Here is a 27548-nt window from a genome sequence, read left to right as displayed (position 1 = left end):
TATTTCAGAGGTATGTTATTGTACAGTTCTACATTATAGAATTTATGTTTTGTAATCATCTAAATACATTTAAAATAGGAGTTCAGGAGCACAGTCTCGAACCTGCAGTCTATTTTATCTCAGAGTTTAAGGGACTTTTATCCGGACAAATATCGCCCTCTAGTGGCTATTTTAATCCGATATTTGTGCAACAAAATGGGAGCAGTAGATAATGTTAGAAATCTCTTCTGTTATATATAATAGATCATCATAGAAAATAAATAAATAAATAAATAAATAAATGAATAAATAAAGCACTTTCCAGGTAAACCTGTAACTGATGCCGAGGTAAAATGGATTCTTCTCAGGAAACAGACCCTTCAGATGAACTGGCTGCTCAAAATGTAATGAATATTTTATATGGTTTCTTTTTTTTCAGTTCAGAAGTTGTATAAAATATTAATAAAAAAACATTATTTAGTCTTTTTAAATGAATTTTCTTTCAGAATCCTGCTGAAGAGAGAACAGACTTTGTGGGGACTTCTGACATGTTTCCACACAACATTTCTCATGGTAAGAACTCTTGACTAAAAAAACAGCTAATTCTAAAAGATAATAATTTGCTACTTAATTAACATTTAATGCACAAAATAATCATTAACACAGCAAGGAATAATGATGCGAATTAATTCACTGGAACCTGAGATATATATGAGTAGCTAATAATGTTAACACTGTTGACCTACAGTATAAATGTATCCAATGTTAGAGATTTAAGCACTAATGTACGTCGCTCTGGATAAGTTCCTCTGCCAAATGCTGTAAATGTAAATGAAGCTTAATACAGATTTCTGTTATTAAACTCCTTTTTTTGTGCACTTAGTAGAGTATATAATAAAGTGTTGTGAAATGGCAGGACTTCAGAATTATTAATGTTATCTCTTCAAACATCTTCATTAGAAAGAGCAGGACAGCTACAACCAGACACTCTGAACACGAGGACAAAGGTGAGAGGAGCTCAGAATGTCTAATAATAATAAAAATCACTTCAGATATCTAATGTATACATTCTTTTGGACACTTATATTTCGTCATTTTAAGTCGGAGACCAAGGTGAGAGCTGAGGCTACTTCAGAGAGAACAGGAGAAACTCCACATGATGGACAGAAACACACAACAATGACAGGTACACTGATGTACACTGATGCCTCTAATGTAATGTTCACTTTAAATCACGTCATTGTGAAATATATGTCACAGACGAATGTTAGTGGGATTATAGGAAAAAAAAAATTTAATAGTATATTATACAGTACTTTATATTATATAGTACTTATTAGGTTATATAAATATACATGTCTCTCTGAGGTGAAGCTTGAACATAAGAGATGATGATTAAAATATGATAACACTGTATTTCAGCTCTGTACCTCTTCTACATGTATTTATAATGATTTTATATAAATGACTATATGCAAATACTGTAGCAGGTTATGAATTTGAGGTTTGGAAAGGTTTATGAAATAAAAATGATTGAGTAAATAAGTGGATGAGAATGTAAGTGTGTGGTGCAGTGATCTAATGACGTGTAGTTCATCTGTAAGGCATTTGAGTTACATGAAAATCCCAGACAGGTTCTATTAGGTGACATGTAATACAACTTACCTTAAAAGGTAAAAAAAAAAAAACCTGAACAAAGCTCTTCAGGAGCTTGGAATTGACACTGGCTTCATGTCTGTTTGGTACAAAGAGGCCACCGTTCATGCATATATACAGATAAAATGTGCTTTTGAGTTGAACTGCTTGAGGAAAAGCACTTCAACAAATGTGTAATTACTTCATGCATGAAGAAGCATGAAATGAGATGCAGGATAACCAGTTTCCAGATAAGCAGTTTCCTTCAGCTAGTATTATAAATATTGTTTTATATTCATTCATTCATTCATTCATCTTCTACCGCTTATCCGAACTACCTCGGGTCACGGGGAGCCTGTGCCTATCTCAGGCGTCATCGGGCATCAAGGCAGGATTCACCCTGGATGGAGTGCCAACCCATCGCAGGGTGTTTTATATTCAAAACCAGATTATTAATAAAAATCATTGTTGCCACTAGAAGGCAGGATGGAGGAAATTTTAGTCTGATTGAAGGAAATAAATTTATTGTAATTGTAACTGACCGTGCAAACCATGATGACCAGGCTAATATTTACAGGTTCTATGTAAGTATACTGTGGACTAAACAAGTACCAATGTAACTTCTCACAAGATCCACATGCATTTCCTGTCAAGTTATATTTTGTCTCATTGAAAAATGGAGCTAGCTTAGATACCAAAATGAGTAACATAACTGAAATAATTCCCCACCGAGGGTCTGCTAGAACAGTTGAAGCAGAACAGGACATGGCTTTGCATCAGATGTGTTTTGAAATGTGTGTGTACATTCCTGACTTAACTGTTCAAAATGTCAAAAACAATCACCTCATTAAACATGACATTTTATTTACCATCAAATTACTTCTACATCTCCTAAAAAAATTAGGATTATTTTTTTTTCAATCAGCATCTCTACATATTTGTCAGTGACTACTGAATTCCAACACAGACACAACCTCATTCTGCTTAATGAAGTATTGATTATCACCTGAACCACATCTATACCGAATTTATCATGATCCTCTTCCTATATGACTAGCTGGACACTAAAAAACAATGCTAGTAGTACTGCAAAAAATAAATGAAGACATTTTTTGCAAATAAATGCTCTAAATGATGAGATGTTTATTTGGAAGAGATGTTCTCAGTAGTTTATAGAGTAAAACAAAGAAGTTCATGTCCAGAGAAACTGATAATCTGATACATTTGCAGTAATCTCTTCATTTTTTCCATAGCTGTATTCAATGTGTTTATTGTATTAAAGGAGGGGTGCACGATGTTTGAAAGCCAATGTTGACATTTGAAATCACCAAAACAAACACGCCCCTAATTCAAATGGGTGTCACCCCTGTTTTGATAGCTCCGCCCCACAGATACATACGCAACCCAGGCAAATATTATGGTGGAACCTGCTGGGGCAGCTGGCCGAGGGGATATTTTTATCAATAAATGAACTCAATGAGCAATACTATGTTAATACAAATGTGTTTTTGTAGTACTGTGTGTTGTACCGAGAAAGGTTTAGCTCCGTTTCACGCGGAAGACGTCCAGTTCTCTCCAGCTCTGAGAAGCTGATCCTATATTAACACAGGTCCTGCTTCTTGCCTTATCGTAAGCCTTTTTTCGTTTTTATCCGCCATGTCAATGTTTCAATCTCTTTCTGCTAATGTTACACATGCGCACTGAACACTCTCTCTGCACCACATATTGACAAGACCCGCCCCTTTCTGATCACTGGCTACACGTTTGTTTTGTTTGTCGGCCCGACTCAGTTTTCTGAAGCATTTCTCAAACAACGTGCATAGTTTAATGAAAACAAACCAGTCTGGTTCAATGTTTATTTCCAACAATCTGTGTTTTTAAATTCTGTGAGTCATTTCAATGACATTTATTTAAACTAGCTTAGTGTGCCAGAATTGATAGGTTAATAGCTAGTTTAAATAAATGTCACTGAAATAAACCTTTTGCACATATTTAGGTGAATTAAAAGACAATCCACCAGAGATGGATGTTCTACAGGAGCCCTCACAGTCTTCTCAAACAGAGGAGGAGGGGTTTGAGGTGAGGAGCAATATCTACATTCTTGTTTGTAGTCTAGATTTTATATTAATCAGACCCTTCAGTATTTCTCAGGTTTTTTGTGATTGTTGTGTCCAAAAAAATGTTACATTTTCCTGCAGATTGTTTTTTTCAATGTGTTATGCACACATGAGTAAGATACATGGGCAATTACATCCTATTACAGCTGTAACGTTTCACACACATGATACAGAGAGATCTTTAGCTGGGTGTGTGTTGTGATGACCTGCTGGAAATGTACGGCAATTTGAAAAAATTGCATATCTTGCAAATTTCACCAAATCTCTCTCTCTCTCTCTCTCTCTCTCTCTCTCTCTAAGTTTATAAAATAAACACAAATATTGTCAGGGATCAGCCCGGACTTTTGGCCATGTGCTATTGTTATTGTTGTTGTCATGTGTCTGCCCCGCCTTCGTTCTCTCCTCCCTGTCTCCGCACCTGTTCCCAATTGTTGTCATTGTCTTGTACATTTAAGTGAGCCGCGTTGCCGATGGCAGCGCGGAATCATTAGTTACGTGTAGTCATTGTTAAGTGTCGTCATTTGTATTGTTTTAGTTCTCGTCTTTTATTGCATTGTCTTTATCATTTATTACACCCCTTTCATTTGAAGCTATCCTGCGTACGGTTCTGTCTCCCTCCTACCCTGGTGGTGACAGAATGATTCCGCCAATACTAAGACCCAGCAGGATAGCTTCCAGCTCGGACCAGCCTTTTTTCTCTCGTCGTCGTTTCCCCCTAGACTGTTCCGTCAGTCTTCCTGGACCTTTGCTCGTCGATTCCCCTAGACTGTTCTGTCAGTCTTCCTGGACCTTTGCTCGTTGTTTCCCCCTAGACTGTTCCGTCAGTCTTCTGGACTTTTTTTTTGTCGGTGACACCGCTCCGCATTTTTATTCGGAGAGGGACGCCGCTCCACTTCCGGTTCCGTTCGAGGAGGATGTCACCTCACCTCATCCACGGAGGGTGTCACCAGCCCAGTTTTGCTCCCGTGTTTTTTTTTTCGGTGCCCTGCGGCATCGCCCCGCACCTTGCTCCGGTGAGGGACGCCGCTCCACTTCCGGTTCCGCCGAGGAGGATGTCGCTTCACTTCATCTGCCAGGGGTGTTGCAGGCCCGTGGTGGAAGATCTTTCCCACCCTCCCTCCCTTTTTCTCTGGTCGTCAAGATGAGGGTCTGGCCGCAGTGCGTCGGGGGACGTTGCTCGGCCCTTTAGCTCGGCTGTGGACGTCGCTCGGCTCTTTAACTCGGCTGTGGACGTCGCTTGGCCCTTCAGCTCCGCGGTGGACGTTGCTCTGCCCTTTAGTTCGGCTGTGGACTTCGTTCGGCCCTTCAGCTCAGATGCGGACGTAGCCTCGGCCCTTAAGCTCAGCTGTGGATGTCGCTCGGCCCCCTCTGGCTGCGCCGCCGTGTGCCCTGCTCCCCCCACCTGCCTCGCCGTGTGCCTTGGCTCCCCTCACCGGCCTTGCCGTGTGCCTTGGCTCCCCTCACCGGCCTTGCCGTGTGCCTTGCTCCCCTCACCGGCCTTGCCGTGTGCCTTGCTCCCCTCACCGGCCTTGCCGTGTGCCTTGCTCCCCTCACCGGCCTTGCCGTGTGCCTTGCTCCCCCATCTGCCTTCGCCGTGTTCCTTGCTCCCCCCATCTACCTTGCCGTGTGCCTCGCCACCCCCCTCCTGGACCTCGTCGGGATCAAGACAGGATTTGACGCTTCGGGAGCCGCACCTCAAGGGGGGTACTGTCAGGGATCAGCCCGGACTTTTGGCCATGTGCTATTGTTATTGTTGTTGTCATGTGTCTGCTCCGCCTTCGTTCTCTCCTCCCTGTCTCCGCACCTGTTCCCAATTGTTGTCATTATCTTGTACATTTAAGTGAGCCACGTTGACGATGGCAACGCGGAATCATTGGTTCCGTGTAGTCATTGTTAAGTGTCGTCATTTGTATTGTTTTAGTTCTCGTCTTTTATTGTATTGTCTTTATCATTAATTACACCCCTTTCATTTGAAGCTATCCTGCACAGGTCTGTCCTGTACGGGTCCTGGTTGTGACAAATATATTTTATTAATTTATTTTAGAAATTTACAAAATGCAAAGTGAGCAAACAAAAGAAAAATCTAAATCAAACCAGTATTTAGTGTGATGACCGTTTGGCTTCAAACCAGCATCATTTCATACACTTACAAAAACTCAGTGATTTTGTGGGATCAGAATCAGGTGTGTGAATAACCAACTAGACCAAGCAGGTGCTGATGATCATCATTTTCATATGTAGGTTGAAACCCAGTCATTAAGGGAAACAGAAACAGCTGTATAGGAGATTCACACTGGGTGAGGAAACAAACAAACTCTACCAAGGTGAGGTTGTGGAGACAGTTTCATGTCACAGGTCATACACCATGACAAGACTCAGCACAGCAAAACTACTGTCTAAAGAAATCTGATCAGAAGTGGTCTTCATAGAAGTTCCGATATGGAAACAAGGTGAAGAGACTCAACTATACACAAAAACATAAGAACTAGGTGCGGAAAAATGGCAGCAGGTCTCTGGACTAAGCACATAGGTATGAAATATTTGGATATTCACAGAAGGGCGGGAGACAATAATGAGTATCTGCAGGCAACAGTGAAACATGGTGGAAATTCCTTGAAAGCTTCAGCATAGAGAAGAACAATGAGTCCTGGAAGAGATGGTTTGTCTCAGTCAAGCCCTGATCTCAACATAATCCAGTCTGTCTGTGATTACATACAGAGACAGAAGGATCAGAGGCAGCCTAGAGAAGACCTTTGGTCAGTTCTTCAAGATGATTGGTCCAACCTATCTTAAAACACTGTGTGCAAGTAAACCTAGAAGAACTGATGCTGTTGGATTTCTCTTCTGTTCATTTACTTTCCATTTTGATAAAATATAAACTATTAAGACTTCTATTTTTCTATTTTTTTAACGTCTAAAACTTTTGCACAATACAGTATATTATAAGGCCTGTTATCTCAGTTTAATTAATTAAATGAATGTAATTATCATATGATCAGCTTGTACCTAACCGTATTATACTGAGACTAAAGATTTAAAAGTGATCTATCTCAGGTCCATTTCTCACTTACAATATTTTTATCTTCTAGATTTTGTCTGAACGTCCATATGAAGGTGAGAGAATTGTTTTAAAAATATCAGTGAAGTCAAATCATCAGTTATTTTTCTGTTTTATTATGTGTTATGAGCTCTGAAGCACTGGACAATGTGTAACCAAAGAAAGTTTATACAGCCCTTTACACACAGTTTCCTTTAACTGTTACCATTTTTGAATATTTTTTTCTTTAGTGTCACACTATTGGCCAAAAAATCAAGACAGGTAAGATTAATTTTATGTGTGAAAAATTTAGAAATCACTCGCTCTCTCACTCACTCATTCTCTCTCACTCACTCACTCACTCACTCACTCACTCACTCACTCACTCTCATACTCACTCAGTCACTCACACTCTCTTGTTTCCTGCTTTTACTTTTAAACATTCAATTTAGTTATAAAAGATGTATTACTTGTGAATGAATGTCTGAACACTGACATCTCATGGCTGAAATTTCCTTTTTGAAGAGCATTTTTTCAACCCTGTTATTTTCCTTCACCTGCTCTCTAACTCTCTGTAACACTTTAGGAACGAAGACTGTATTTGTGTGATGTTTTATGCTGCTCTTCGGAAGGAAGCTGGTTCTCCACATGATAAGATGCATCTTGTCTTCTCAGACGGAGGAAAATATGAGATGAATCTAATAAGGTAAGTTGATAATTTACATTTAGTAAGAAATACATTACATTTTACACCATAAAAGGAACTTCAATTATAAACACACACTGTGCATTCAAATGTTGTACAGTTTATAATAAGTTAACGTGTCCAGATATAAAAATGAGTTTGGATTATTCAAAATATTGTGGCTATACTTAACACTGCTCCTTACTTGAGCAGATATCACACAAGAACAACATGATTAAGGTCAGCGTCGCTCTTTAGAAACACCTCGCTTTTCAGAAACTCTTGTACTCAACTTTATGTGGTGCTTAAATGGGTATTTATCTCAAATCAGCTCTGAGGTTTTCTCTTATTTGTTTTCATAATATAGTATAGTCTTCATTTTTTGTAGGACTTTACAGGAATAGAATTAATAACACCAAAAAAGTGTGCCAGAAAAATATAGTGCCATGCCACAAGCCATCAGTCAAACAATTAACACCTCAGAACATCAGCATTTGTATAAAAGTGAATTTAGATATAAACTGTATAAATTGTTTGTGTTTCTCCAGATCTGATGAAACTGGTCGGATGTTCAAACTTGACCTTTTTATTTACAAGTCATGCACACAAAATATTTGTTACAAATACTGTCTTACTGATAAAAAAGACAAATATGAAACACTTGAAGATGAAATTCAGAAATACAAATACAGGAAATTGTTCAGAGACATCACTGCAATGGATAAAGGTAAGATTGTTAACCAACAATTAAATCTATTAGCATATAGCATTCGTCTATTAGCATATCGCTTAAATGAGTCAAAATAATTGGATAAAATTTCCCTCCACAAAGTAATTAAACTGATCCACCTTTACTTACTGTTTTCTGTCCCTGTGGAAGAACTTGTACACATGTAAATGCACATTACACATGTATTGGCATTTAGAGCATTTATTTGAAGTAAACAAAAACTAGTCAAAGTAACAAAGATGCAGTGTTTTTAGACCGAAAATAATGCAAAGAAAACAAGCTTGTATTTATTTATAAACAACACAATACTAATGTTTTAACTTTAAGTTTGGTGGAATAAACATGTAATTTTTAATTACAGCATTCATGCTTCTTGCCCTGCTCTCCTCCAACCTTTCACATTGAACTTTATAAGAATGCTTTATTAATCCCCAGGGGGGAATTGGGTTTGTCACCAAAATAAGGATACATTTACATTTACAGCATTTGGCAGACGCCCTTATCCAGAGCGACATACATAAGTGTTGAAATCTCTAACATTGAATACATTAATGCTGGCTCACTAGGTTACATACTTAAGATACCATGAGTTTAAAACATTTGTTCAAAGTTACAATGAAAAAGTGACCGTGACTTTTTTTTTTAAATGCGAAAGATAAGGAAAGAAGTGCTAGTTGAAGTGTTTCCTGAATAAGTAGGTCTTCAACCGCCGCTTGAAAATAGCCAGAGACTCAGCTGTCTGAACCTCTAGGGGAAGTTCATTCCACCACCTTGGTGCCAGAACAGAGAAGAGTCTTGTAGTATACTTGCCTCTTACCCTGAGAGATGGTGGAACCAGTCGAGCAGTGCTGGTAGATCGGAGGGTGCGGGGTGCAGTGCGAGGAGTGATGAGGGCTTTGAGGTAAGAGGGAGCTGGTCCATTTTTGGCTTTGTAGGCCAGCATCAGTGTTTTGAATCTGATGTGTGCAGCTACCGGAAGCCAGTGGAGGGATCGCAGCAGCGGGGTGGTGTGCGAGAACTTTGGCAGGTTGAAAACAAGCCGGGCAGCTGCATTTTGGATCATTTGCAGAGGACGGATTGCGTTCATAGGTAGACCTGCCAGCAGTGCATTGCAGTAATCCAGTCTAGAAATGACAAGAGACTGAACAAGTACCTGAGCAGCCTGTGTGGACAGAAATGGCCGAATCCTTCTAATGTTGTAAAGAAGAAACCGACATGAGCGAGTCACATTAGCAACATGAGAGGAAAAGGACAGTTGATTGTCCATGGTTACCCCAAGGTTGCGAGCTGTGGCTGAAGGGGAGATCAGATCGTTGTGCAAGGATATAGCAAGATCATGACCTGGGGATGAATCACCTGGGATGAAGAGCAGCTCAGTTTTGCTAGGATTAAGCTTTAACTGATGAGCAGTCATCCATGATGAAATTTCTGCCAGACATGCAGAGATCCGGTCAGAAGCTGTGGCATCTGCGGGTGGGAAAGAGAAGATAAGTTGTGTATCATCAGCATAGCAGTGGTAAGAGAACCCATGTGAGGAAATAACTTCCCCAAGAGAGTGAGTATACAGGGAGAAAAGAAGAGGACAAAGTACTGAGCCTTGTGGGACGCCAGTGGAGAGTCTGCGTGGAGCAGATGTCACTCCCCTCCATGTTACCTGATATGAGCGTCCTTCCAGGTAGGAAGCGAACCATTCTAAAAGGGCTGTCTCTGTGGAATGAGCTGCTTTAAAGCCAGACTGGTTGGGGTCTTGGAGGTTGTTCTGTGAGAGATAGACAGACAGTTGATTAAAGACAATGCGTTCAAGAATTTTTGAAAGAAACGAGAGAAGTGATACCGGTCTGTAGTTACTGATGTCTGATGGATCCAGAGCAGGTTTCTTCAGGATGGGAATAACCCTTGCTCTCTTGAAAGTAGTTGGTACCTGACCAGATGCTATGGATCTATTGGCGATAGTGGTAATGAAGGGCAGAAGGTCTTGCAAGATGGTCTGGAGCATAGTGGAAGGGAGTGAATCCAATGGGAAGGTGGTAGGATTGCAAGACTGGATGAGTTGTAAAATCTCCTCTGCTGCTACAGTTGAGAAATGCGACAACAAAGGTGTAGGGGAATCCATACTCTGAGATGTGATAGATAAATACATCTCATACATAAATAGAGACTTATATACACTAAGATAATATATACAAAAATATGAATAAAACTAAGGGGGCACGGTGGCTTAGTGGTTAGCACGTTCACCTCACACCTCCAGGGTCGGGGTTCGATTCCCGCCTCCACCTTGTGTGTGTGGAGTTTGCATGTTCTCCCCGTGCCTCGGAGGTTTCCTCCGGGTACTCCGGTTTCCTCCCCCGGTCGATTGATTTGATTGATTGGCATCTCTGGAAAATTGTCCCTAGTGTGTGAGTGTGTGAGTGAATGAGAGTGTGTGTGTGCCCTGCGATGGGTTGGCACTCCGTCCAGGGTGTATCCTGCCTTGATGCCCGATGACGCCTGAGTCACAGGCTCCCCGTGACCCGAGGTAGTTCGGATAAGCGGTAGAAGATGAATGAATGAATGAATGAATAAAACTATGATTTAAATAACTATACCAGTAAAAGTATATTGTTGCACAATGAGATAAATTGATGTCCAGAGGAATTATAAAGTCTAATGGACACAGGTTGGAAGGATTTCCTGTGTCACCCTGTGGAGCACCTTGGTTGAATGAGTCTGTGACTTAACGTACTCCTGTATCGTTCCAGGACATCATGGAGCAGGTGGAAGATGTTGTCTGAGATGGCCAGTAGCTTAGATAACATTCTACTTTCTGACACTCCAGTCAAAAGTCCAGTTCCACCCCCACAACATCACTGGCCTTACAACATCGCCCCAGCATGCAACAGCAAAAAAGATAGCACAGGAATTAACAGACACATAGAACATGTTCAGCCTCATTTTGCAGATGTTGAAGGACCTCAGCCTCCTCTGAAAGTAGAGGTGCTTCTTGTAGATGGAGTTCTTAGTCCAGTCCAGTTTATTATTAATGTGAACTCCCAGGTATTTGCAATCCTCCACCATGTCCACAGAGAACCCATGGATGGAAATAGGGGTCATAGGTGCCTTTGTACTCCCCACTTGTTTCTTTGTTTTTGTCACATTGAGCTGCAGATGGTTCTGCTCACACCATATATCAAAGTTATCCATTGTAGTCCTATACTCAGTCTTCTCAACACTGCTGATGCAACCAACTATAGAACATTTCTGAAGATGGCAGGACTCCATCGTTGCAAACCACTCTATCCGACAAACAGTGCTGCATACTGTGGTCTGCCAGTCAGGTGGTTAACAATTCGGAACACAAGGGAAGCATCCACCTGCATCACTGTCAGTTTCTTATCCAGTAGAGCTGAACAAATGGTGTTACAGGCACTGGAGAAGTCAAAGAACATGACTCTCACAGTGTTGCTGCCCTGTCCAGGTGAGTGTAGGCTTGGTTCAGTAGGTAGATGATGGCATTCTCAACTCCCAGGTGGGGCTGCTAGGTGAACTGAATGGGACTGAGCTCCTCCAGCACTAGACTCTCTAAGATCTTCAGAATATGGGACATTAACGCCATGGGCCTATAGTCCTTGGTCTCACTGGGGCGTGACATCTTTGTAACTGGGACCAACCAGGATGTTTCCATAACAAAGTTACCGTCTGCAAGCTCAGGCTCACATTGAAGATGTAGTGAAGTACATCACAGAGCTGGGGGCACAGGCTTTGATCCCCCTGGCTAAATCTTATCAGGGCCTGCAGCCTTGCTGGAGTGAAGCTTCCTCAGCTGTCCTTTAATTTGATCAGGTGTGAATGTCACAGTGGAGGTGACAGAGGGGGGAGAGGAGGGGTATAGAGCCAGGTATGAGAAAACAGGGTGTGGAGCTGTGAAGAGGGGGAGGGGGTAAAGAAGGAGAATGCTGTAGGTATGAAGGGGGTCTGTGAGAAGGAGGAGAAAGTTTAGTGGCTGATTATGGTGGGCAGACAGACAATGGGTAGGGACATCATATCTGTTGAAGAACAGATTATTTTTTCTGGCGCTATCTACACCGCCATCAACACCTCCGCTGTTGGACCTTTGAAAACCTATGATGGTCCTCATGCCACTCCAAACCTCTCAAAATTGTTCTGTTGGAGCTTCCCTTATGGGTGTCTTTTTGCCTCATTTTACTTTCAGTTCCCTCTGCACTTTTTTCACCTCCTCTCTGTCTTCCGCCCACTTCTTTGCATTCAGGGTGACCTTGATATCGTTTGTTACCCACGGCTTGTTGTTGGGATAACAAAGTATAATGCATGGTTGTACAGTGCAGTCAACACAAAGGTTGATGTAGTCAGCGATGCCTCTGTGAGTCCATCAAAGTCCTCTCCGTGTGGCTCACACAAGTGCCTGCCAATCTGTAACCTCAAAGCAGGCCTGAAGTTTCTCATAAGCCTCATCCATCCATCTCTGGTTCTGGTGGTTACAAACTTGCACTTTACAAGTGGTATATGACAGGGGTTGAGTGCAATGGGTTGTGCCCAGTGAGGGGAGGGGGACGGGCTGTATGCATTCCTTACATTTGCATTCATTAAGTCAGGGGTCCTCACCTCTCTGGTCTGACAGTTCACATACTGTGGTTAAAGATGGTCACTTTTAATGGTGATGAGGGCACTCAGATGTCTGGTCTGCAGTTGTGATATGACGTTGTAAATAACACTGCTTGCAGACATTGGGTTGACTGATGGTGGATTGTAAACAGCTACAATGATGACGTGAAATCTTGCTTGGCAGATAATAAAGCCAGAGTCCCATGGCTAACAGTTTGATGTCCGAGCAACATATCCACTTTTTAACCATAATATGGCTAGGATTATGCAGCTCAGCTTTGTTTGATGGCTTGTGATGGCTTCCTCTTCATCATATTCCAAAGGTTTTCTAATGGGTTCAGGTCTGGGGATTGGGATGGCCCTGTCAGGGAATTGATGTGGTGATCCTACATCCACACCTTGATTGACCTGTTTGTGTAACATGGAGCTTTGTCCTGCTGGAAAATCCAATCCTCAGAGATTGCAAACATTGTCAGAGCAGAAGGAAGCAGGTTTTCTTCCGGGACAACCTTGTACATGGCTTGATTTATGTGTCTTTCACAAAGACAAATGTGCCGGATTCCAGCCTTGCTGAAGAACCCCAAATCATCACTGATCCTCCACCAAAAAAAATAGTGGGTGTGAGACACTGGGCTTATAGGCCTTTCCAGGCCTCTTTCTAACCATTAGACAACCAGTTCTTGACTGAAGCTAATAACTGGACTTCTCATAGAAGGTGACCTTACTCCAGTCCTCTACAGTCCAATCCTTATACTTTTGCAAACCTCATCCTGGCTTTTCTTTGTTTCCCATTGATGAAAGGCTTTTTTTGTCTCTTGGAACCTGTTCCGAAGTGTCCTTGCCATGCACTTCACCCCGGCTGCTGTTTTATGTTTTCAATATCTGCAGCTTGACCTTGCTCTTATGAACTGCTGTCTTTGACATTTTAAGGATGGGAGCAACCTGATACTCACTGTATCCCTCTGTCAGTAAAACCAGAACTGAAACCTTCTTAATCTCACACAAAACTCTCTCTGGTGTTTATAATAATTTATAATTCCACTCTATGGTGTGACCCAGATGAGAATGAGGTTTCCTTTTTCAGTCTGCTTTCTTCAGTTTTCTTTTTCATATCATCTATGGAAGTTCTTCCTCACCACGATCACCCTTTGACTTTATTATTATGGATAGATTTATAGATTTAAAAATGTAAAGAACTGCCTGGCCAAAAAAGAAGTCACACACTAATATTTGGATTTTGCTTTGATTATTATTTTTATTTCAATACAATATTGAAATTGTCAGTGATGCGGGGATAAAAACAGACCCAAATGCAGGATAGCTAAAATAAACAGGTTAAGTAACTTAAAAAACACAAAACAGGAACACAGACAAGATACAAGACGCGACAAGAGACGCAACAAAAGATGTGGCCAAGATGAGAAGGATTCCGCGCCGCCATAGGCAACGTGGCACGGCTAAATACACATGACAATTAGACATAAGGAACAGGTGTGCAGAGGCGGGGAGGAAGAGACAATGTGAACGGCAGACTGGCAGACATGTGAACACAGAACATAAACAAACGCACATGGCCAAAGTTTGGGCTGGATCCTGACAGTACCCCCTTGAGGCACAGCTCCCGATGCGGCAATTCTGTATCAAACCATATCCGAGGGGACCACGATCCCGGCGAGATCCAGGAGGGGGAGCGAGGCACAAGGCGAGGCAGGTGGGGAGAGCAAGGCACACGGCGAGGCAGGTGGGGGGAGCAAGGCATACAGTTCACAGCCAGAGAGTGCCGAGTGACGTCCACAGCCAAACAGAAGGGCCGAACAATGTTCACAGCCGAGCAGAAGGGCAGAGCACAACCCCCGACACACAGGAACACAAACGCAACAAGAGACACAACAAGAGACGCAACAAGAGACGCAACAAGAGACGTGACCAAGACAACAAGGATTCTGAGATGCCATAGGCAACGCAGCACGGCTAAATACACATGACAATTAGACATAAGGAACAGCTGTGCAGAGGCAGGGAGGAAGAGACAAGGGCAGGGCAGACACGTGACACAGAACATAAAAGCACATGGCCAAAGTCTGGGCTGGATCCTGACAGAAATTTTGGACCTCTCCCTTTCCCATCCTTCTTTACAAAGGTCTTGCTAAAACTTGAAGGACCTCATCCTCCTCCTTCCTGTTCAAAATGCATTCACTTAAAAAAAAATGAAGGTATATGTGTAGGTATGTTTTACTCTTTGTAAAAAAATGTAATATTCTGCATGTCTTGTCTTTTTTTTTAGTCTTTCACCAGTTTGATGATGTATGCATGCAACCAAGAGGATACTTTAGTAAGAACATGGAGATTAAGACAATACGAAAAGAATTCATTCTGTCAACCTTTACACAGTTGATAAGTTGCACAAATGGCACGGATTTATCGGAAATGCCCACTACAGTTGAGTTTTTACGTCAGTGCCTACAAACTAGACGTATTTTCTGCAACGAACCGAAGGCTGTAACATTGATAATGACATTCACGGTAAGTAGATGTACAAATTAATAACTACAGTATATTAATCCATAGTATCTGTTTTTTTCTTAAAAATTATGCAGAATTAATATACTGTATATCAATACAGAATGTCTATTGTTTAAATTGTTTTTCTTTTAAGTTATTATTGGAGAAACAAAATACTATACTAATAACAAATAGATGTTAATTCTGAATCTGAATAATGTAAACAACATTTAACACTATTTGTTGCATTCATTTGTTAACGTTCTTTAACCTATTTAAAATATGGTAAATGTCTTTTAGGATATCATAAATTCAACACTGTTTAAGTCTGCAGTTGATCGGTTAAACAATGCTGCTCCAGTTCAGTATGTACTTGCAGCAGCAGTTCTTGCAAAGTTTCTTGATATTTATCCTGAAAAAGCTACATTTGTGAAGCTTTCTGAAATCATTGAAAAACATGGCGAGCTGCAAACCAGTCTAGGTCTCGAAGACTCTGCAAGAGGGTGAGTTCAGGATATTTCAATCTGATTTGATGAAGCAGTGAATCTTAATTGAATCTTAAATGTGTGTGTGTGTGTGTATATATATATATATATATATATATATATATATATATATATATATATATATATATATATATATATATATACTTATAAAGAATTAGATTCTTCTGAATATCTCGTAGTAAAGAATTTTTAATGTACATATTATAAAAACATATTAGCTGTCTGATGCCATTTTGTTGAATGTGCTCTGCCATTTTTTTTTCTAGTCTATAGTGTTTTTTAACATAACTGCGTGTCACATGCCAGTGACATCAAGTTCTGACATACAGTTTGGTTTTGTGAATTTGGATTGGTTGCAGTCTTAGTTTCCTTATAGCCTCTAACTAACTCACTATAATTAGGATCTATAACTCGGCATTTCCAACCAAGGTATATAATCAGAGGTAAGTAAACAAATAGGTCAGGTGGCAAAGATGTGTGAAAACCACTAGAACCTGTCATCTGTAATTTTGTCAAATTATGTCATTATGCTATTAAAATAATTCTCTTTTCCTCTCCAGGGAATTGGCTAAAGCTGTGCGTTATATGTTCAACAAGGCCTGCAAGATGTCACCAGATTCAGCTCTTTGGTTTATGGCTCTGTTTTATGCAATATCTTCAGAATCTGTTCAGCTGTTCTCAGATCAACAGCGAGATATGCTACAATTGTCAGCCAGGTATAGCCTGTTCAATTTAAATGTATACACTTTACATATAAACAAAAAACCAATCACAAAAATTTTGAGTTGCTCACAACTCAAGGTTCTAGCAGATGGGCGATGATTAGAGGACCTGGCCGGATAGGCCGGGTAGGTCTTTGTCAGTGGGATCCTGGTGGCTTGAAAGTGGCCTTGCCTTACTTGTTACCAGGACGATATGTCACTGTGAAATGAAATTGGAATTTTGGAACTTTGACACTTCAAACACTTTGAAATAGCCAATGCCTCCATTCCTCAAGTCCTTCCTTAATCAAGAGCAGCTCCCTGTTGCCCACATTATAATTTGACTCAGCTAGAGTATGTTTTCTAGAATAGAAAGCACAGGGGTCTCCTGAGTTGACATGGGGCTTTTCATGGAGGTGGTGCAGCAGAGGATGCTGAGGTGATTCCTGTAACAATATCGGTGGCAGTTCACGGACCAGCAGACAAACTGTTTATGCTTCCATGATATCTGAGGGTCATGAGCGTAGAGCCAAGGAAAACCAAGCAATAGGGGTTTGGTAGGAGATGAGGTAACATACAGCTCAAGGTTCTCCATGTAAAACAGGCCGATTTGTAAGGGGACAGGGATGGTGTGGTGAGTAATATAACCGTTCCCTATTCGTTATCTATCCACTGCCGTTATCTTCAAGGGGACAGAGCAGAGCATGCCTGTTAGCCAGAGGTCTTTATCCAGCTGGCAGTGGATGAGGTTAATTGTTAAACCAGAATCGATTTGGGCTGAGAAATTATAGTCATGGTTAGAGTGATGAGTAAGGGCAGGTAGCAGAAGATTGTACAAGTACAGAGAAAGGCTCACCTTAGCAGCCCATGGAGATGGCTTCTCTGGGCATGTGGCGCACCGATGACCTGGTTGGCCGCAGTAGACGCACAGATGTTGCCTTACTCGGTGCTGGTGTTCCTCAAAGTGGGTTGCATGTGTTCTGGGGAGATCCTCCGTATCTGGGGCGGTTGCAGGTCCCTGTGTGCACCAGGCATATGGCTAGGGTGATGTATTGTGAGAGCGGGATATCCTGGTCACGGCAGGTGAGCTTGGTGTAAGAAATAAAAAATGCGTAGTGTAAAAATAAGACGATGATGGTGAAGATCTTAATAAAGAACAAGAAGTTTATTCCAGCATAGCAGTGACAAAATACATGACATAATTTGGGTTCATCGGAGTCAATAAGAACCCAGAGCAAATCCTGCTCAAGCATTATATACAGTTTTCCCTTTTGGTAATTTAAATGAAGTTCCGCTTTGAATGTGTATTGAGTGTAAGAACTGAATGTCTCCCAAATGGCTGGGCTACACCTTGTTGTCTAGCTGATTGTCTTTAAATGTTAATCATGGTCACGTACACCTTGTCTTGGTATTGTTACAATTGTTATCAACCAAGTGGTCACTTTAAATGGTCATCGCAGTCACGTAGACCCTTTGTTCGTGGTGATGCTTAATGTCCTGCTGCCGTTCCCATATTTATAATTGAATCGAGTTTATATGTTTAGAGTCCTAAACGTATTACCTTATGATACTTAAACCTTTTTAGGAATGAGCTCTTTTAGATGTGTACCTTGGAGTGGAATTTGGGTGCAATTTCTGTAATTTCTTACATTGGCCTGGAGTGTGGTGTTAAGCCCTTCCCAAAAAATTACTTTATCCCAATCCTCTTTCCACCCACTTTGTGCCATCCAAGTCTGAAACTTAACTTCATACTCAGCTGCTGAGTCCCCCTTGACACAGCTGGAGCAGCTGAACAGAACTGTCCTGACCACCTGCTGGATATTAAAAACCTTCATGCACCAGTATAATTATATAACCAGGTACAACAATAGCAAGAATGCCTCAGAATTATAGCAACAGTGTACATGGTAAAATTGCGGAAGGTGTATGGAGCTGTGAATATGACCCCAGAATGTGGCGAGGTATATGAAGGTGGCATAAGAAAAGCATAAAGAGATCAATATAGAAAGACAGTTTGACTAGTGCAGGGGTGGCCAACCCGCGGCTCCCGAGCCGCATGCGTCTCTTTGCCCGGTTTCATGCGGCTCTTACGCATATTGAAGTTTGTATTTGTGTCTTTTTAATGTGCGTGTTCGCTTTGCCTGAGTTCAATACGGTATTTTCGTCAAACGCACATGTGAGTGGGATGAAAATACCTCATAGTCTCCCAGTAGGAGCAAGATCATTTGAGTAAACAATTTGTGTCAAGTTTGCTCTCAAAATGGCAGGAAAAAAAGGTGATGTTCATGTGTGCCCATGTGTATGATGTGGAACTTTGCAGTAACACAGTAAAAAATGTGGCTCTTGGTCTCTGACTGGTTGGCCACCCCTGGACTAGTGCAATCCCGGTAAAGATTAGTTTGCAAAGGGGTAAAGTTGAATCAAATTCTGATCAGTCAAGCTTGTTTCTAAGCAACTGCTTGTTTAAACCTACACTTTTCTGGCTTCTGCTGTAGGTGGCAGGTTACCCACTTCATAATATTATTAAAAGTAAAATAATATAATACGTATATATCACAAATGCTGTATCACAAATAAAGCTAGTATTTGTTATTATTATTATTATTATTATTATTATTATTTGTTATTGACATTTTTGGACTACTTGTTTGGTCAGGCAAGTAAAAAAAAATTTCCATTTCCCTGTCCAAAAAAATTTAAGTGTTAATGTCAAACTTTGGTTAAAGGCCTTGCTCAAATGCTTGGTGATGCTGGGGCTTAAATCCCCAATCTACTGATCAGCAATAGGTTTACCATATTATCTGAAAATGTTTTTTAAAGGGCATTTATTATTAAAAACTGTATTTACATTATGCTTATTTTTTTTATTAATTTATTTCTTGTTATTTACATATATCTTGTTTTTTTACGATGGGAAAATGGGGTGGCATTAGTCTGGAGCTAGAAATAAGTAGCACTTTTAAATAAACTGGGTATTTATTTATTTGCTTCTTTTTTGGCTTTTGTAATGGATATTGTATTATTTTATCTTGTTTTTATTTGTATATTATTTGTATATTTATATTTATATTTATATATATATATATATATATATATATATATATATATATATATATATATACGTGTATATATATATATATATATATATATATATATATATATATATATATATATATATATATATATATATATATATATATATACACACGTATATATATATATACTATTAAATTATGTGTTTCTTTCCAAGGAACATTACTAAAATGATCAAGACCCACTCATCGGTGATCAACAGACACAAAGATTTCAGAGCTGCTGTATTAGACTTGGCTAGTCTAGAGGACCGTCAGCACTTACTGAAACTCAGCATCACTCCAGATGAACTCCTGTCACTGCTGATTAAATGGCAGAGCTCCTATAAATTAGATGTAAGTTTTTATATATATTAGGTTCAATTTATATGCATCTGTCCTTGCCCGGGGTGTCCAGATTTAAACCCACAACAGGTCGGTGTTACTGCAGGTTTACTTTGTAACAAACAAGAGCTTCACTTGATTTCTTCTTTTTATAATTTTCTAGATCTTGATTTTTATTTGACTACTGGAGGTTTTTTCTGTTACATTTAGACCATGTTATAAACAAAGCCCCATTAGACTGGGAAGTCAGTGCACATCTGGCTTCCTGCCTCATTTCATGTGAGCAATAGTGTAGTACACATATCTGTTGAACACAAAATTCTGTATGTAGGGTGGTCAAGAGAAAAGCTGATAAGGTCAATGAAGTGTTTTGAACCTCTGACCTAGTACCAAAATGCCTATATGAAGTTACTGTAGAGATAATTGTGTTTGAGTCTATTTGTCCTTTGTTATTCTAAACTATGTTACTGCAGCATATCTGTATAGTAAAACAGATTAACATACCCTATTAATTACTTTTGCAAACACTTTTGTAAATCAAGTGAAACCTAGTTTGGGATTCCCTGTACCTGTGTGTTTTTTGTTATTATTATTTCATCTTGAATCTTAAAAATGTCTTAATCAGGTTATGTTTTCATTTCAACAAAAAACCTCTGGTAAGTTTCCTTACTGATGACATGAAAGATATAAAGAAAAAGTAGAATGTTTGTTTGAAAAGTACAAAATGTGGAGCATTTATGTCCTGACAAAGATTCCAAAAAGTTTCACATTTTTATTTTGCCAGAAACTGCATGAGGCTGTGAAAATGGTTGCTTTACGGATTAAGAACTATCTAAAACAAAGGTTAGTCAAATAAGGCAGCATACTAATTCCTATAGGATTTATACATTTCAACAATGGACTGTGACAATTTTCTTTTCTGTTTTTTCCTGATAAAATTACTCAATATTACAACAAGGTCCTTTGAAATATAATGGAAGTGTATGTTTCCACAAGCAGCCAAGAAATTTCAGCTTCAAAAGTATTGAAGAAGGATGCATGCTCCTGTCTGAAGAAAACGTTGACTATCCTTGCAAACACAAACTGGACAGAGAACTGGAACAATGTCCTGTCAGCACTATGGCTTCTAAATGCATTCACTGACTATTTTGAGCATCTTTCAGATGATATGGTAAATAACTGTCTTGATAATTTACAAAAAGATTTAAATTTAAATTGTGTATCACTCTGCATCAGAATATACAGTAGGTTAAAAATATCACATTGTTAGACACAATTAAAAACAAGATTGGAGTTTAAAAATTCATTTTATTCATTTATTTTCTTATAATTTAACAAGATAAAACACTAGGATTTGTATTTGTCCATGTGCAAATTCAGATCCACTGAAATCTGAGAAAATGTAAGTGTAAATCAGAATTTAAAGCTATTCACTAATAATTTGACTTTTAATAACCTTTTCATAATTTTTTTTTCATGTGACTGCAAGTGCAGTTCAGTATTTAATTTGACAGGCAGGCAGACAAATCCAAACATGAATCAAGACTCAGGAAATAGGCAATGTTCAGGCAATCTTCAAACAACCATAACTAGGTGACCCAAAAAAGGCTCTAAGGAGGAAATAGAACAATTTCAGAAACCAGGAAATATAAACACAAAACAAAAGGCTTGGTATGGATTAAACACTCAGCAATACTTGTTGTTGGATAAAGACACATGAGTTAATATACAGACTAATTAAAGGGTAAACTCAAAACAGGTTTGGGCTATAATGACATGTGCAGGAGACAACCAGTGACAGGACTTGGGTGAAAACAAGACATGAATCGGAACACACTACAAGACACATGTGGCAAGAGCACAAAAGTGTGTGCTGAGCAAAACAGACTGCTTATGTGTGTAGTGTGCTTCTGCCTGTGGTACTCAGCACAAGGGGGAAATTCCTGGCAGTAGCCACAAGGAAAATAATATTTTTGCATACATTCATCTGTCCAGCCTCTTGTTTTTACTTTATTATTAAGAAAATAATTACACCAAGTCACATGGCAATCAAGGGCTTCAGTATATCCAGTAAATATTATAAAGTTAGCTCACTGGTTAAAGCAGCAAAAATAACATCAGCAGTTAATTGATTAAACACATGCATGGAATATTCAGTTTGTTATTCCTGTACAAATTCAAGAGTTAACACTGTAAGATACTTGTGTACATGTTGTTGAATAATAAAGTGTTAAAACATGTTTTGAAAGTTTGTAAACTTCACCTCATGTAGAATATTTCATTCTTTTGCAGGACACAGATGAATACAGGCCCAGTTTATCTCATCTAATGGAGAAAATGTCTGCCTACATTTCCCAAAAAACACTGTCATTTGAAGTATGCATTTTATTCATTTTACTGTAAAGTAATAATTTTGACTATGAATAAACTTTACTAATCAAATATGCAGGTTGGATGATCTGCTATGGTGACCCTGAAAAGGGAACAGCCAAAAGAACAATATTGAGAGTCGAGTGTGTGCAGTTAGGATTTAATAATGAAACTGTACAAATTGTTATTCTGAGCACAATCTCCTAACAAACCGATCACAGTCTGTCAAGAATGTTTGTGATTTCTTTCTCAGCAATGGAGTGTAGTGTTTAATCTTCCACTGCCAAATATTTGGCAAAAGGTCTGGGAGGAAACTTTGAAGACACACTTCAAAGGATTTCTGGGCAAGGCAAGTTTTGTCTAACAGGAAGGTGTAAAATAGCATGTGTCTGCTATAATAATGTATAGTTTAATGTAACACAAGTGAAAGTGAAGAATGACTATTTCTACCAAAATAGAATTGATAATTGACAAAACAGCACTAGAGTTTGAAAATGGACTATAATGTAAGTCAAATAATTCACAGTAAACACAAACAAAATAATATAATTTATTTGCTGTAAGATAAAAAATAGAAATGAAGGAAAATGCATTATGTGATGCTTGTGTGAATAATTAAGCAGACTAATGTTTTTATTTACATTTTTCTCCACATACTTCAACACTAATTGTAATTTGCTTACAGTTTAGCTTCTGCTAACAATATTATAACGTTGCATATTTTTTTAAACCCTTTCTATATTTACTGTATTAATCTGTTTGAACAGCAAAAGATCACTGACCAAGTGAAATACTACAGTAATTATTCCGGTGATTGTTCTGCGATGGAGGACTGCATGTTGTTTTGTGCCCAGGATGCAATTTACAGATTAACATCCAAGGTAAAAATATATAATCCAGTACTGCAATATTCCTATTTCTTCCCCTGAGAGATATGAATCTTCTGACACTGTACTGTATCTCCATATTGGTTGCAGTATGCTAAATATTTTAATAGTGATAGTTTTCACTATTTATATCTATTTATTTAAACAAGTGTACTGCCATTATTTCTGTATTGCATCTACATCAATTGTAATTCATGCACTTTTTTTCACTTTTTTTTAGAACAACCAGAAAGGATTGCAATCTAGTTGGGTAAGACAGTATTCAGATCTAGATAACACCAAACTGTACCAAATTTCAAAGATTTTTGTGAATTATTTGTTGAATTATGGTTTGGCTAAAAGTAAGTGGACACGTGACCATCACACCCATATATGGACCGTTCCGGCATCACAGCGCCCTTGTGTATAAAGCAACTCTATGAACAGATGGTGTGTTTAAGTTGGAGTGGAAGAAAGATCTCAAGTGCCTTGTACCCATTGAACACATTTGGAATGGACTGAAACACAGACTGCACCAGGATCTGATTAGAATAAAATAGCACTGTGGGGATGCACACCAAGTATTGATGGTTAAGATTTTAGGATGAAATTTACAAGCACATGTTGGTGTGATGGACAGGCGTCCAAAGAGAGAGGCTTGCAAATGTTTTCAAACCCATGAAATTGATCAGTATTTTCGGAATAACAAAAGGTAAATACAGTGTTTGGAAACAGTGTTTGCCCCTTTCCTGATTTTTTATTTTTTTGCATGTTTGTCACACTTTAATGTTTCAGATCATCAAACAAATTTAACTATTAGTCAAAGATAACACAAGTAAACACAACATACAGTTATTAAATGAAGGTTTTTATTATTAAGGGAAAACAAAATCCAAACCCACATGGTCCTGTGTGAAATTTGTTTGATGATCTGAAACATTAAAGTGTGACAAACGTGCAAAAAAAATAAAAAAATCAGGAAGGGGCAAACACTTTTTCACACCACTGTATACCTTCCTTTTGAAAAGATAAATACACCTTCCTTGTTCTCTAACAATGAGGTCAAAATTAGTTATTTCTCAGCAAGTATTTCAAAGAAAACAAAAACAGAAAAGTGTTGCTTGCATTTTGTATTCACCCCATTAAGTTTCCAGATGCTTAGATGAAAGATAATCTTAAGGAGGACAGGTTTGAATTATAATCCTTCACCTGTGAAGTATTAAAGCAGCTCCCATTTTCTACACAAAAAACAACCTCAGCTGAACTGTCACAGAAGAGACAGCCTGATGGGTACAGCCTCTGGACCCTATTCCTTAATCAGAAAGTGGAAGCTGCATGACTACACAATAACTACCTAAACAAGTCTTTCCCTCAGAACATCGTACAAAATCAAGTAGAAGATTGGTGAGGGACGCCACAGTCACACTGAAGGCACAGTGTATAGTGTACAATGGCTGAGAGTGGAGTGAAGACGCACCAGACTAATAATAATTGAGGACTGTATGGGAGGAATGCTAAAAAAAACAGCTGCTAATTAAGAGACATTTGTAAGCAAGATTATGTCCCAGAAAAATATGTTTTTTTGGCATTATAACCAATACTGAGACTTTACTAGTTTTAAAGTACTATTTGTGTGTATGGCACAGGCCATACCCCAATTAACATCATCCCTGCAGTGAACTACTGTACAGTATAGAGGTGGTAGCATCATTTTCTTAGAATGCTTTTCAGCATCAGAACCTGGGCTTTTTTTTTAATTGAAAGGAGAATGGATGGAGCAGAATACCTTGGGTATTATAAGAGAATGAACCTCACCTTTAAGCAGGACAGTGGTCCCATCACAAGGACAGAGGAATGCAGGAGTGCTTAAAATGAAAAAAAGAAATGTTTTACAACAGCTACAGTAAGTCAAAGTCCAGATCTAAAACCCATGCAGACACTTTGACGTCTGTTTGAAAATTGTACTCAGCAAGCAACAGCCAACCAACCTGAAAAACCTAGACCAAATCTGTCAGGAAGAATAGGTGAAAATCACAACTAATGTGTAATAGAACCCCAACAGATCACAACATACCCAACAAAGCTGTTATTGCAGCAAAAGGTGGTTCTTCCTAGTACAGTACTAATCTCCAAGAGGTTGAATACTTCTGCAAGCAGCATTTTTAGTTTAGTTTAACACTTGAATTCTGTGTATGTGAATTTTGTAATCCAGCTGAATTTAATGACTTTTCAGGCAGTTTAGCACTTATGTACTTAACAAATGTAATTCTTTTGTCAAACAGAGAGATCTGTTACACTCTGCATCAAAATCTCCTAAATATGGAAATCTGTTCTCCTTCATTGTCAAAAGCAAACTGCATGATCTTGACTGGAACCATGAGAACTACCTTTATCTTCTGTATGATGAACAGATGAGAGATGTTTTTTTGACAATATGTAAGTTTCTTTCTAAAAAATGTGATTTAAAATATGATGAGTTAAAGTAACATTTAAAAATAGTGATGCCACAATACCAGAGATTAGTAGAATACCAGAAGAAAATTGCACATAAATTAGTATGACTTGCTACCATAAACAGACATAATAAATAATAAACAGACATCTGATACATATAACACCTGGATAACCACCATATCTTTTGGCTAAATGGGGTGAAATTGAACTAGCATAGTATTGTGTTATTTGAACTATGGTATCAATATGGGTCATAAGTTTGAGAGGGAGACGTAAAGTTCCACCTTCTATGCAACATAAGTTATTATGACATTTACAGTTATAAAATTCTTACAATGTTGCAAAATGTAGGTTCAAAATGCATTCAAAACAAAGTTCTTGTGAATAATGAGACTTTACATTTCCATGTAGCACAACAGCAACTGGACAAAATCTATATGGCAAATCTCCCAACAAAACAACTTATACAAAAAGCTCAAAATCTAATGGACCAACTGATTAGAGATATAATAAACAAGTCAATATCATGCAGACTACTGAGTGGAATCATCGAAAGGAAACAACATGCTAACCAATACTTCCTAGGTAAGTTTTGATGTGCTGAAATTCTGCCTAGGGACAATTTCAGCACCAAATTGTTAAATGTTTAATATCCAGTATTCATGGTTTATACTGTCTAGACTGTTCTGATTGTCTTGGTCATTGTATAATTGGGGAGGTGCAGATAGGGAGGGGGAAATCTAAAACAGTACAATCTCACAAATATATGAAATAAACACACATATAGTTATATATAAAATAAACACACAGTATTGGGTTTTGCACAAAATGATAGAATCCTGATTCTGGTACTAAAGTGGATACCTAATAATTTGATCATACATGTGCAAAGATAAAGCCAGCATATACAGAGCTAGAGAAGCTCATGGAGGGGCCAAGTATGTGCAGAAGTTCAGAACTTGGTGATTTGGAATTTGACAGTTGTTTGCATTATCTAGTTAATGAAATGAGATGATTGCTGACTATTATGAAAGAGTCTAATTCTCTAATTTATGTGGTATATCCCACAGAGTATTTAGCTGAGGTGTGCCTTTAACTAGAGTAATACATTTAAACAAACTTTCTAAGATTACGTAGAGCCTAACATGTTTTAAAGAAACGTCTTTTTTCCCATGTAGGACAAAACAAGGACACATTTTGGAAGACAATAAAGGAAGCAGAGGATGATTTGAAAAAATTTAAAAGTTGGAAAAGCAAAGTAAAAGTACTCAGAGACCTTAACATAGGCATGCCAGGTACAGTGGTGTGTTTTTCTCTTGCGTTTTAATTTATTACTGTCACTGTCATTTATTGCATGTTGAAATATATAAATAAAATACCCTTGAGTGAAAACTGATTTAGTAGAGTATAAAGCCTTAGTCAGCATTTCTTTCTTAATTAGCAATTGGCTCCTTACCTGTTACCTATAGGTTCTGTTTTAAATTTATCTGCAAAAGCCAAAAACTATTTTTAGCCATGTACTTTTATTAAAGAAACTGAAGTGATGTGAAAGTCTCCTCCTTTCTGAGGCGAGGAAAATTACATTTAGTTTACAATCTTTACCAATTTAACTATATGCACTATTTTAGTATAGTAATTCTGAGTATTTCTATTTCTCATTATTTATTTTTAATTAACCTTCCTATTTTCCTCGGGTCTATCTGACCACTATATACTTTGCGTTTTGGATCCTCCAGGGTCAGTTGGACCCGGCCACAGTTAGTGGGGCAATAGGTCACACTTTTGCCCTTTTCAGCGCAATGAACATACATACAGACACAAAAATGCACACATAAAATGTCCACTAACACATGCACCCAAAACACACACTCACACACCACACACACATGCACACACACACAAACACACACACACACACACACACACACACACACACACACACACACAC

General features: G+C 38.8%; 1 protein-coding gene across 1 annotated transcript in view; it reads left to right on the top strand.

The window, feature by feature from the left end:
* The first annotated feature begins 275 nt into the window (after positions 1-275).
* LOC132855417 (E3 ubiquitin-protein ligase rnf213-alpha-like) overlaps positions 276-27548 on the top strand; it is a 68232-nt gene continuing 40959 nt past the window's right edge. The window contains exons 1-22 of the mRNA XM_060884348.1: positions 276-383; positions 486-552; positions 940-986; positions 1081-1165; positions 3611-3693; positions 6821-6845; positions 7020-7050; positions 7355-7474; positions 8002-8180; positions 15070-15308; positions 15588-15790; positions 16354-16509; positions 19745-19922; positions 20695-20753; positions 20910-21081; positions 22203-22286; positions 22534-22629; positions 23048-23161; positions 23388-23417; positions 25429-25582; positions 26012-26185; positions 26779-26895. Coding sequence (XP_060740331.1) covers positions 333-383; positions 486-552; positions 940-986; positions 1081-1165; positions 3611-3693; positions 6821-6845; positions 7020-7050; positions 7355-7474; positions 8002-8180; positions 15070-15308; positions 15588-15790; positions 16354-16509; positions 19745-19922; positions 20695-20753; positions 20910-21081; positions 22203-22286; positions 22534-22629; positions 23048-23161; positions 23388-23417; positions 25429-25582; positions 26012-26185; positions 26779-26895 — 2464 coding nt within the window. The 5' untranslated portion in view covers positions 276-332. The remainder of the gene's footprint in view (positions 384-485; positions 553-939; positions 987-1080; positions 1166-3610; positions 3694-6820; positions 6846-7019; positions 7051-7354; positions 7475-8001; positions 8181-15069; positions 15309-15587; positions 15791-16353; positions 16510-19744; positions 19923-20694; positions 20754-20909; positions 21082-22202; positions 22287-22533; positions 22630-23047; positions 23162-23387; positions 23418-25428; positions 25583-26011; positions 26186-26778; positions 26896-27548) is intronic.

This window comes from Tachysurus vachellii, chromosome 12 (genome assembly GCF_030014155.1).
Source record: "Tachysurus vachellii isolate PV-2020 chromosome 12, HZAU_Pvac_v1, whole genome shotgun sequence".
Lineage (NCBI taxonomy): Eukaryota > Metazoa > Chordata > Actinopteri > Siluriformes > Bagridae > Tachysurus > Tachysurus vachellii.
Note: the sequence above shows the minus strand (reverse complement) of the source record. Positions and strands in the feature narration are given on the sequence as shown.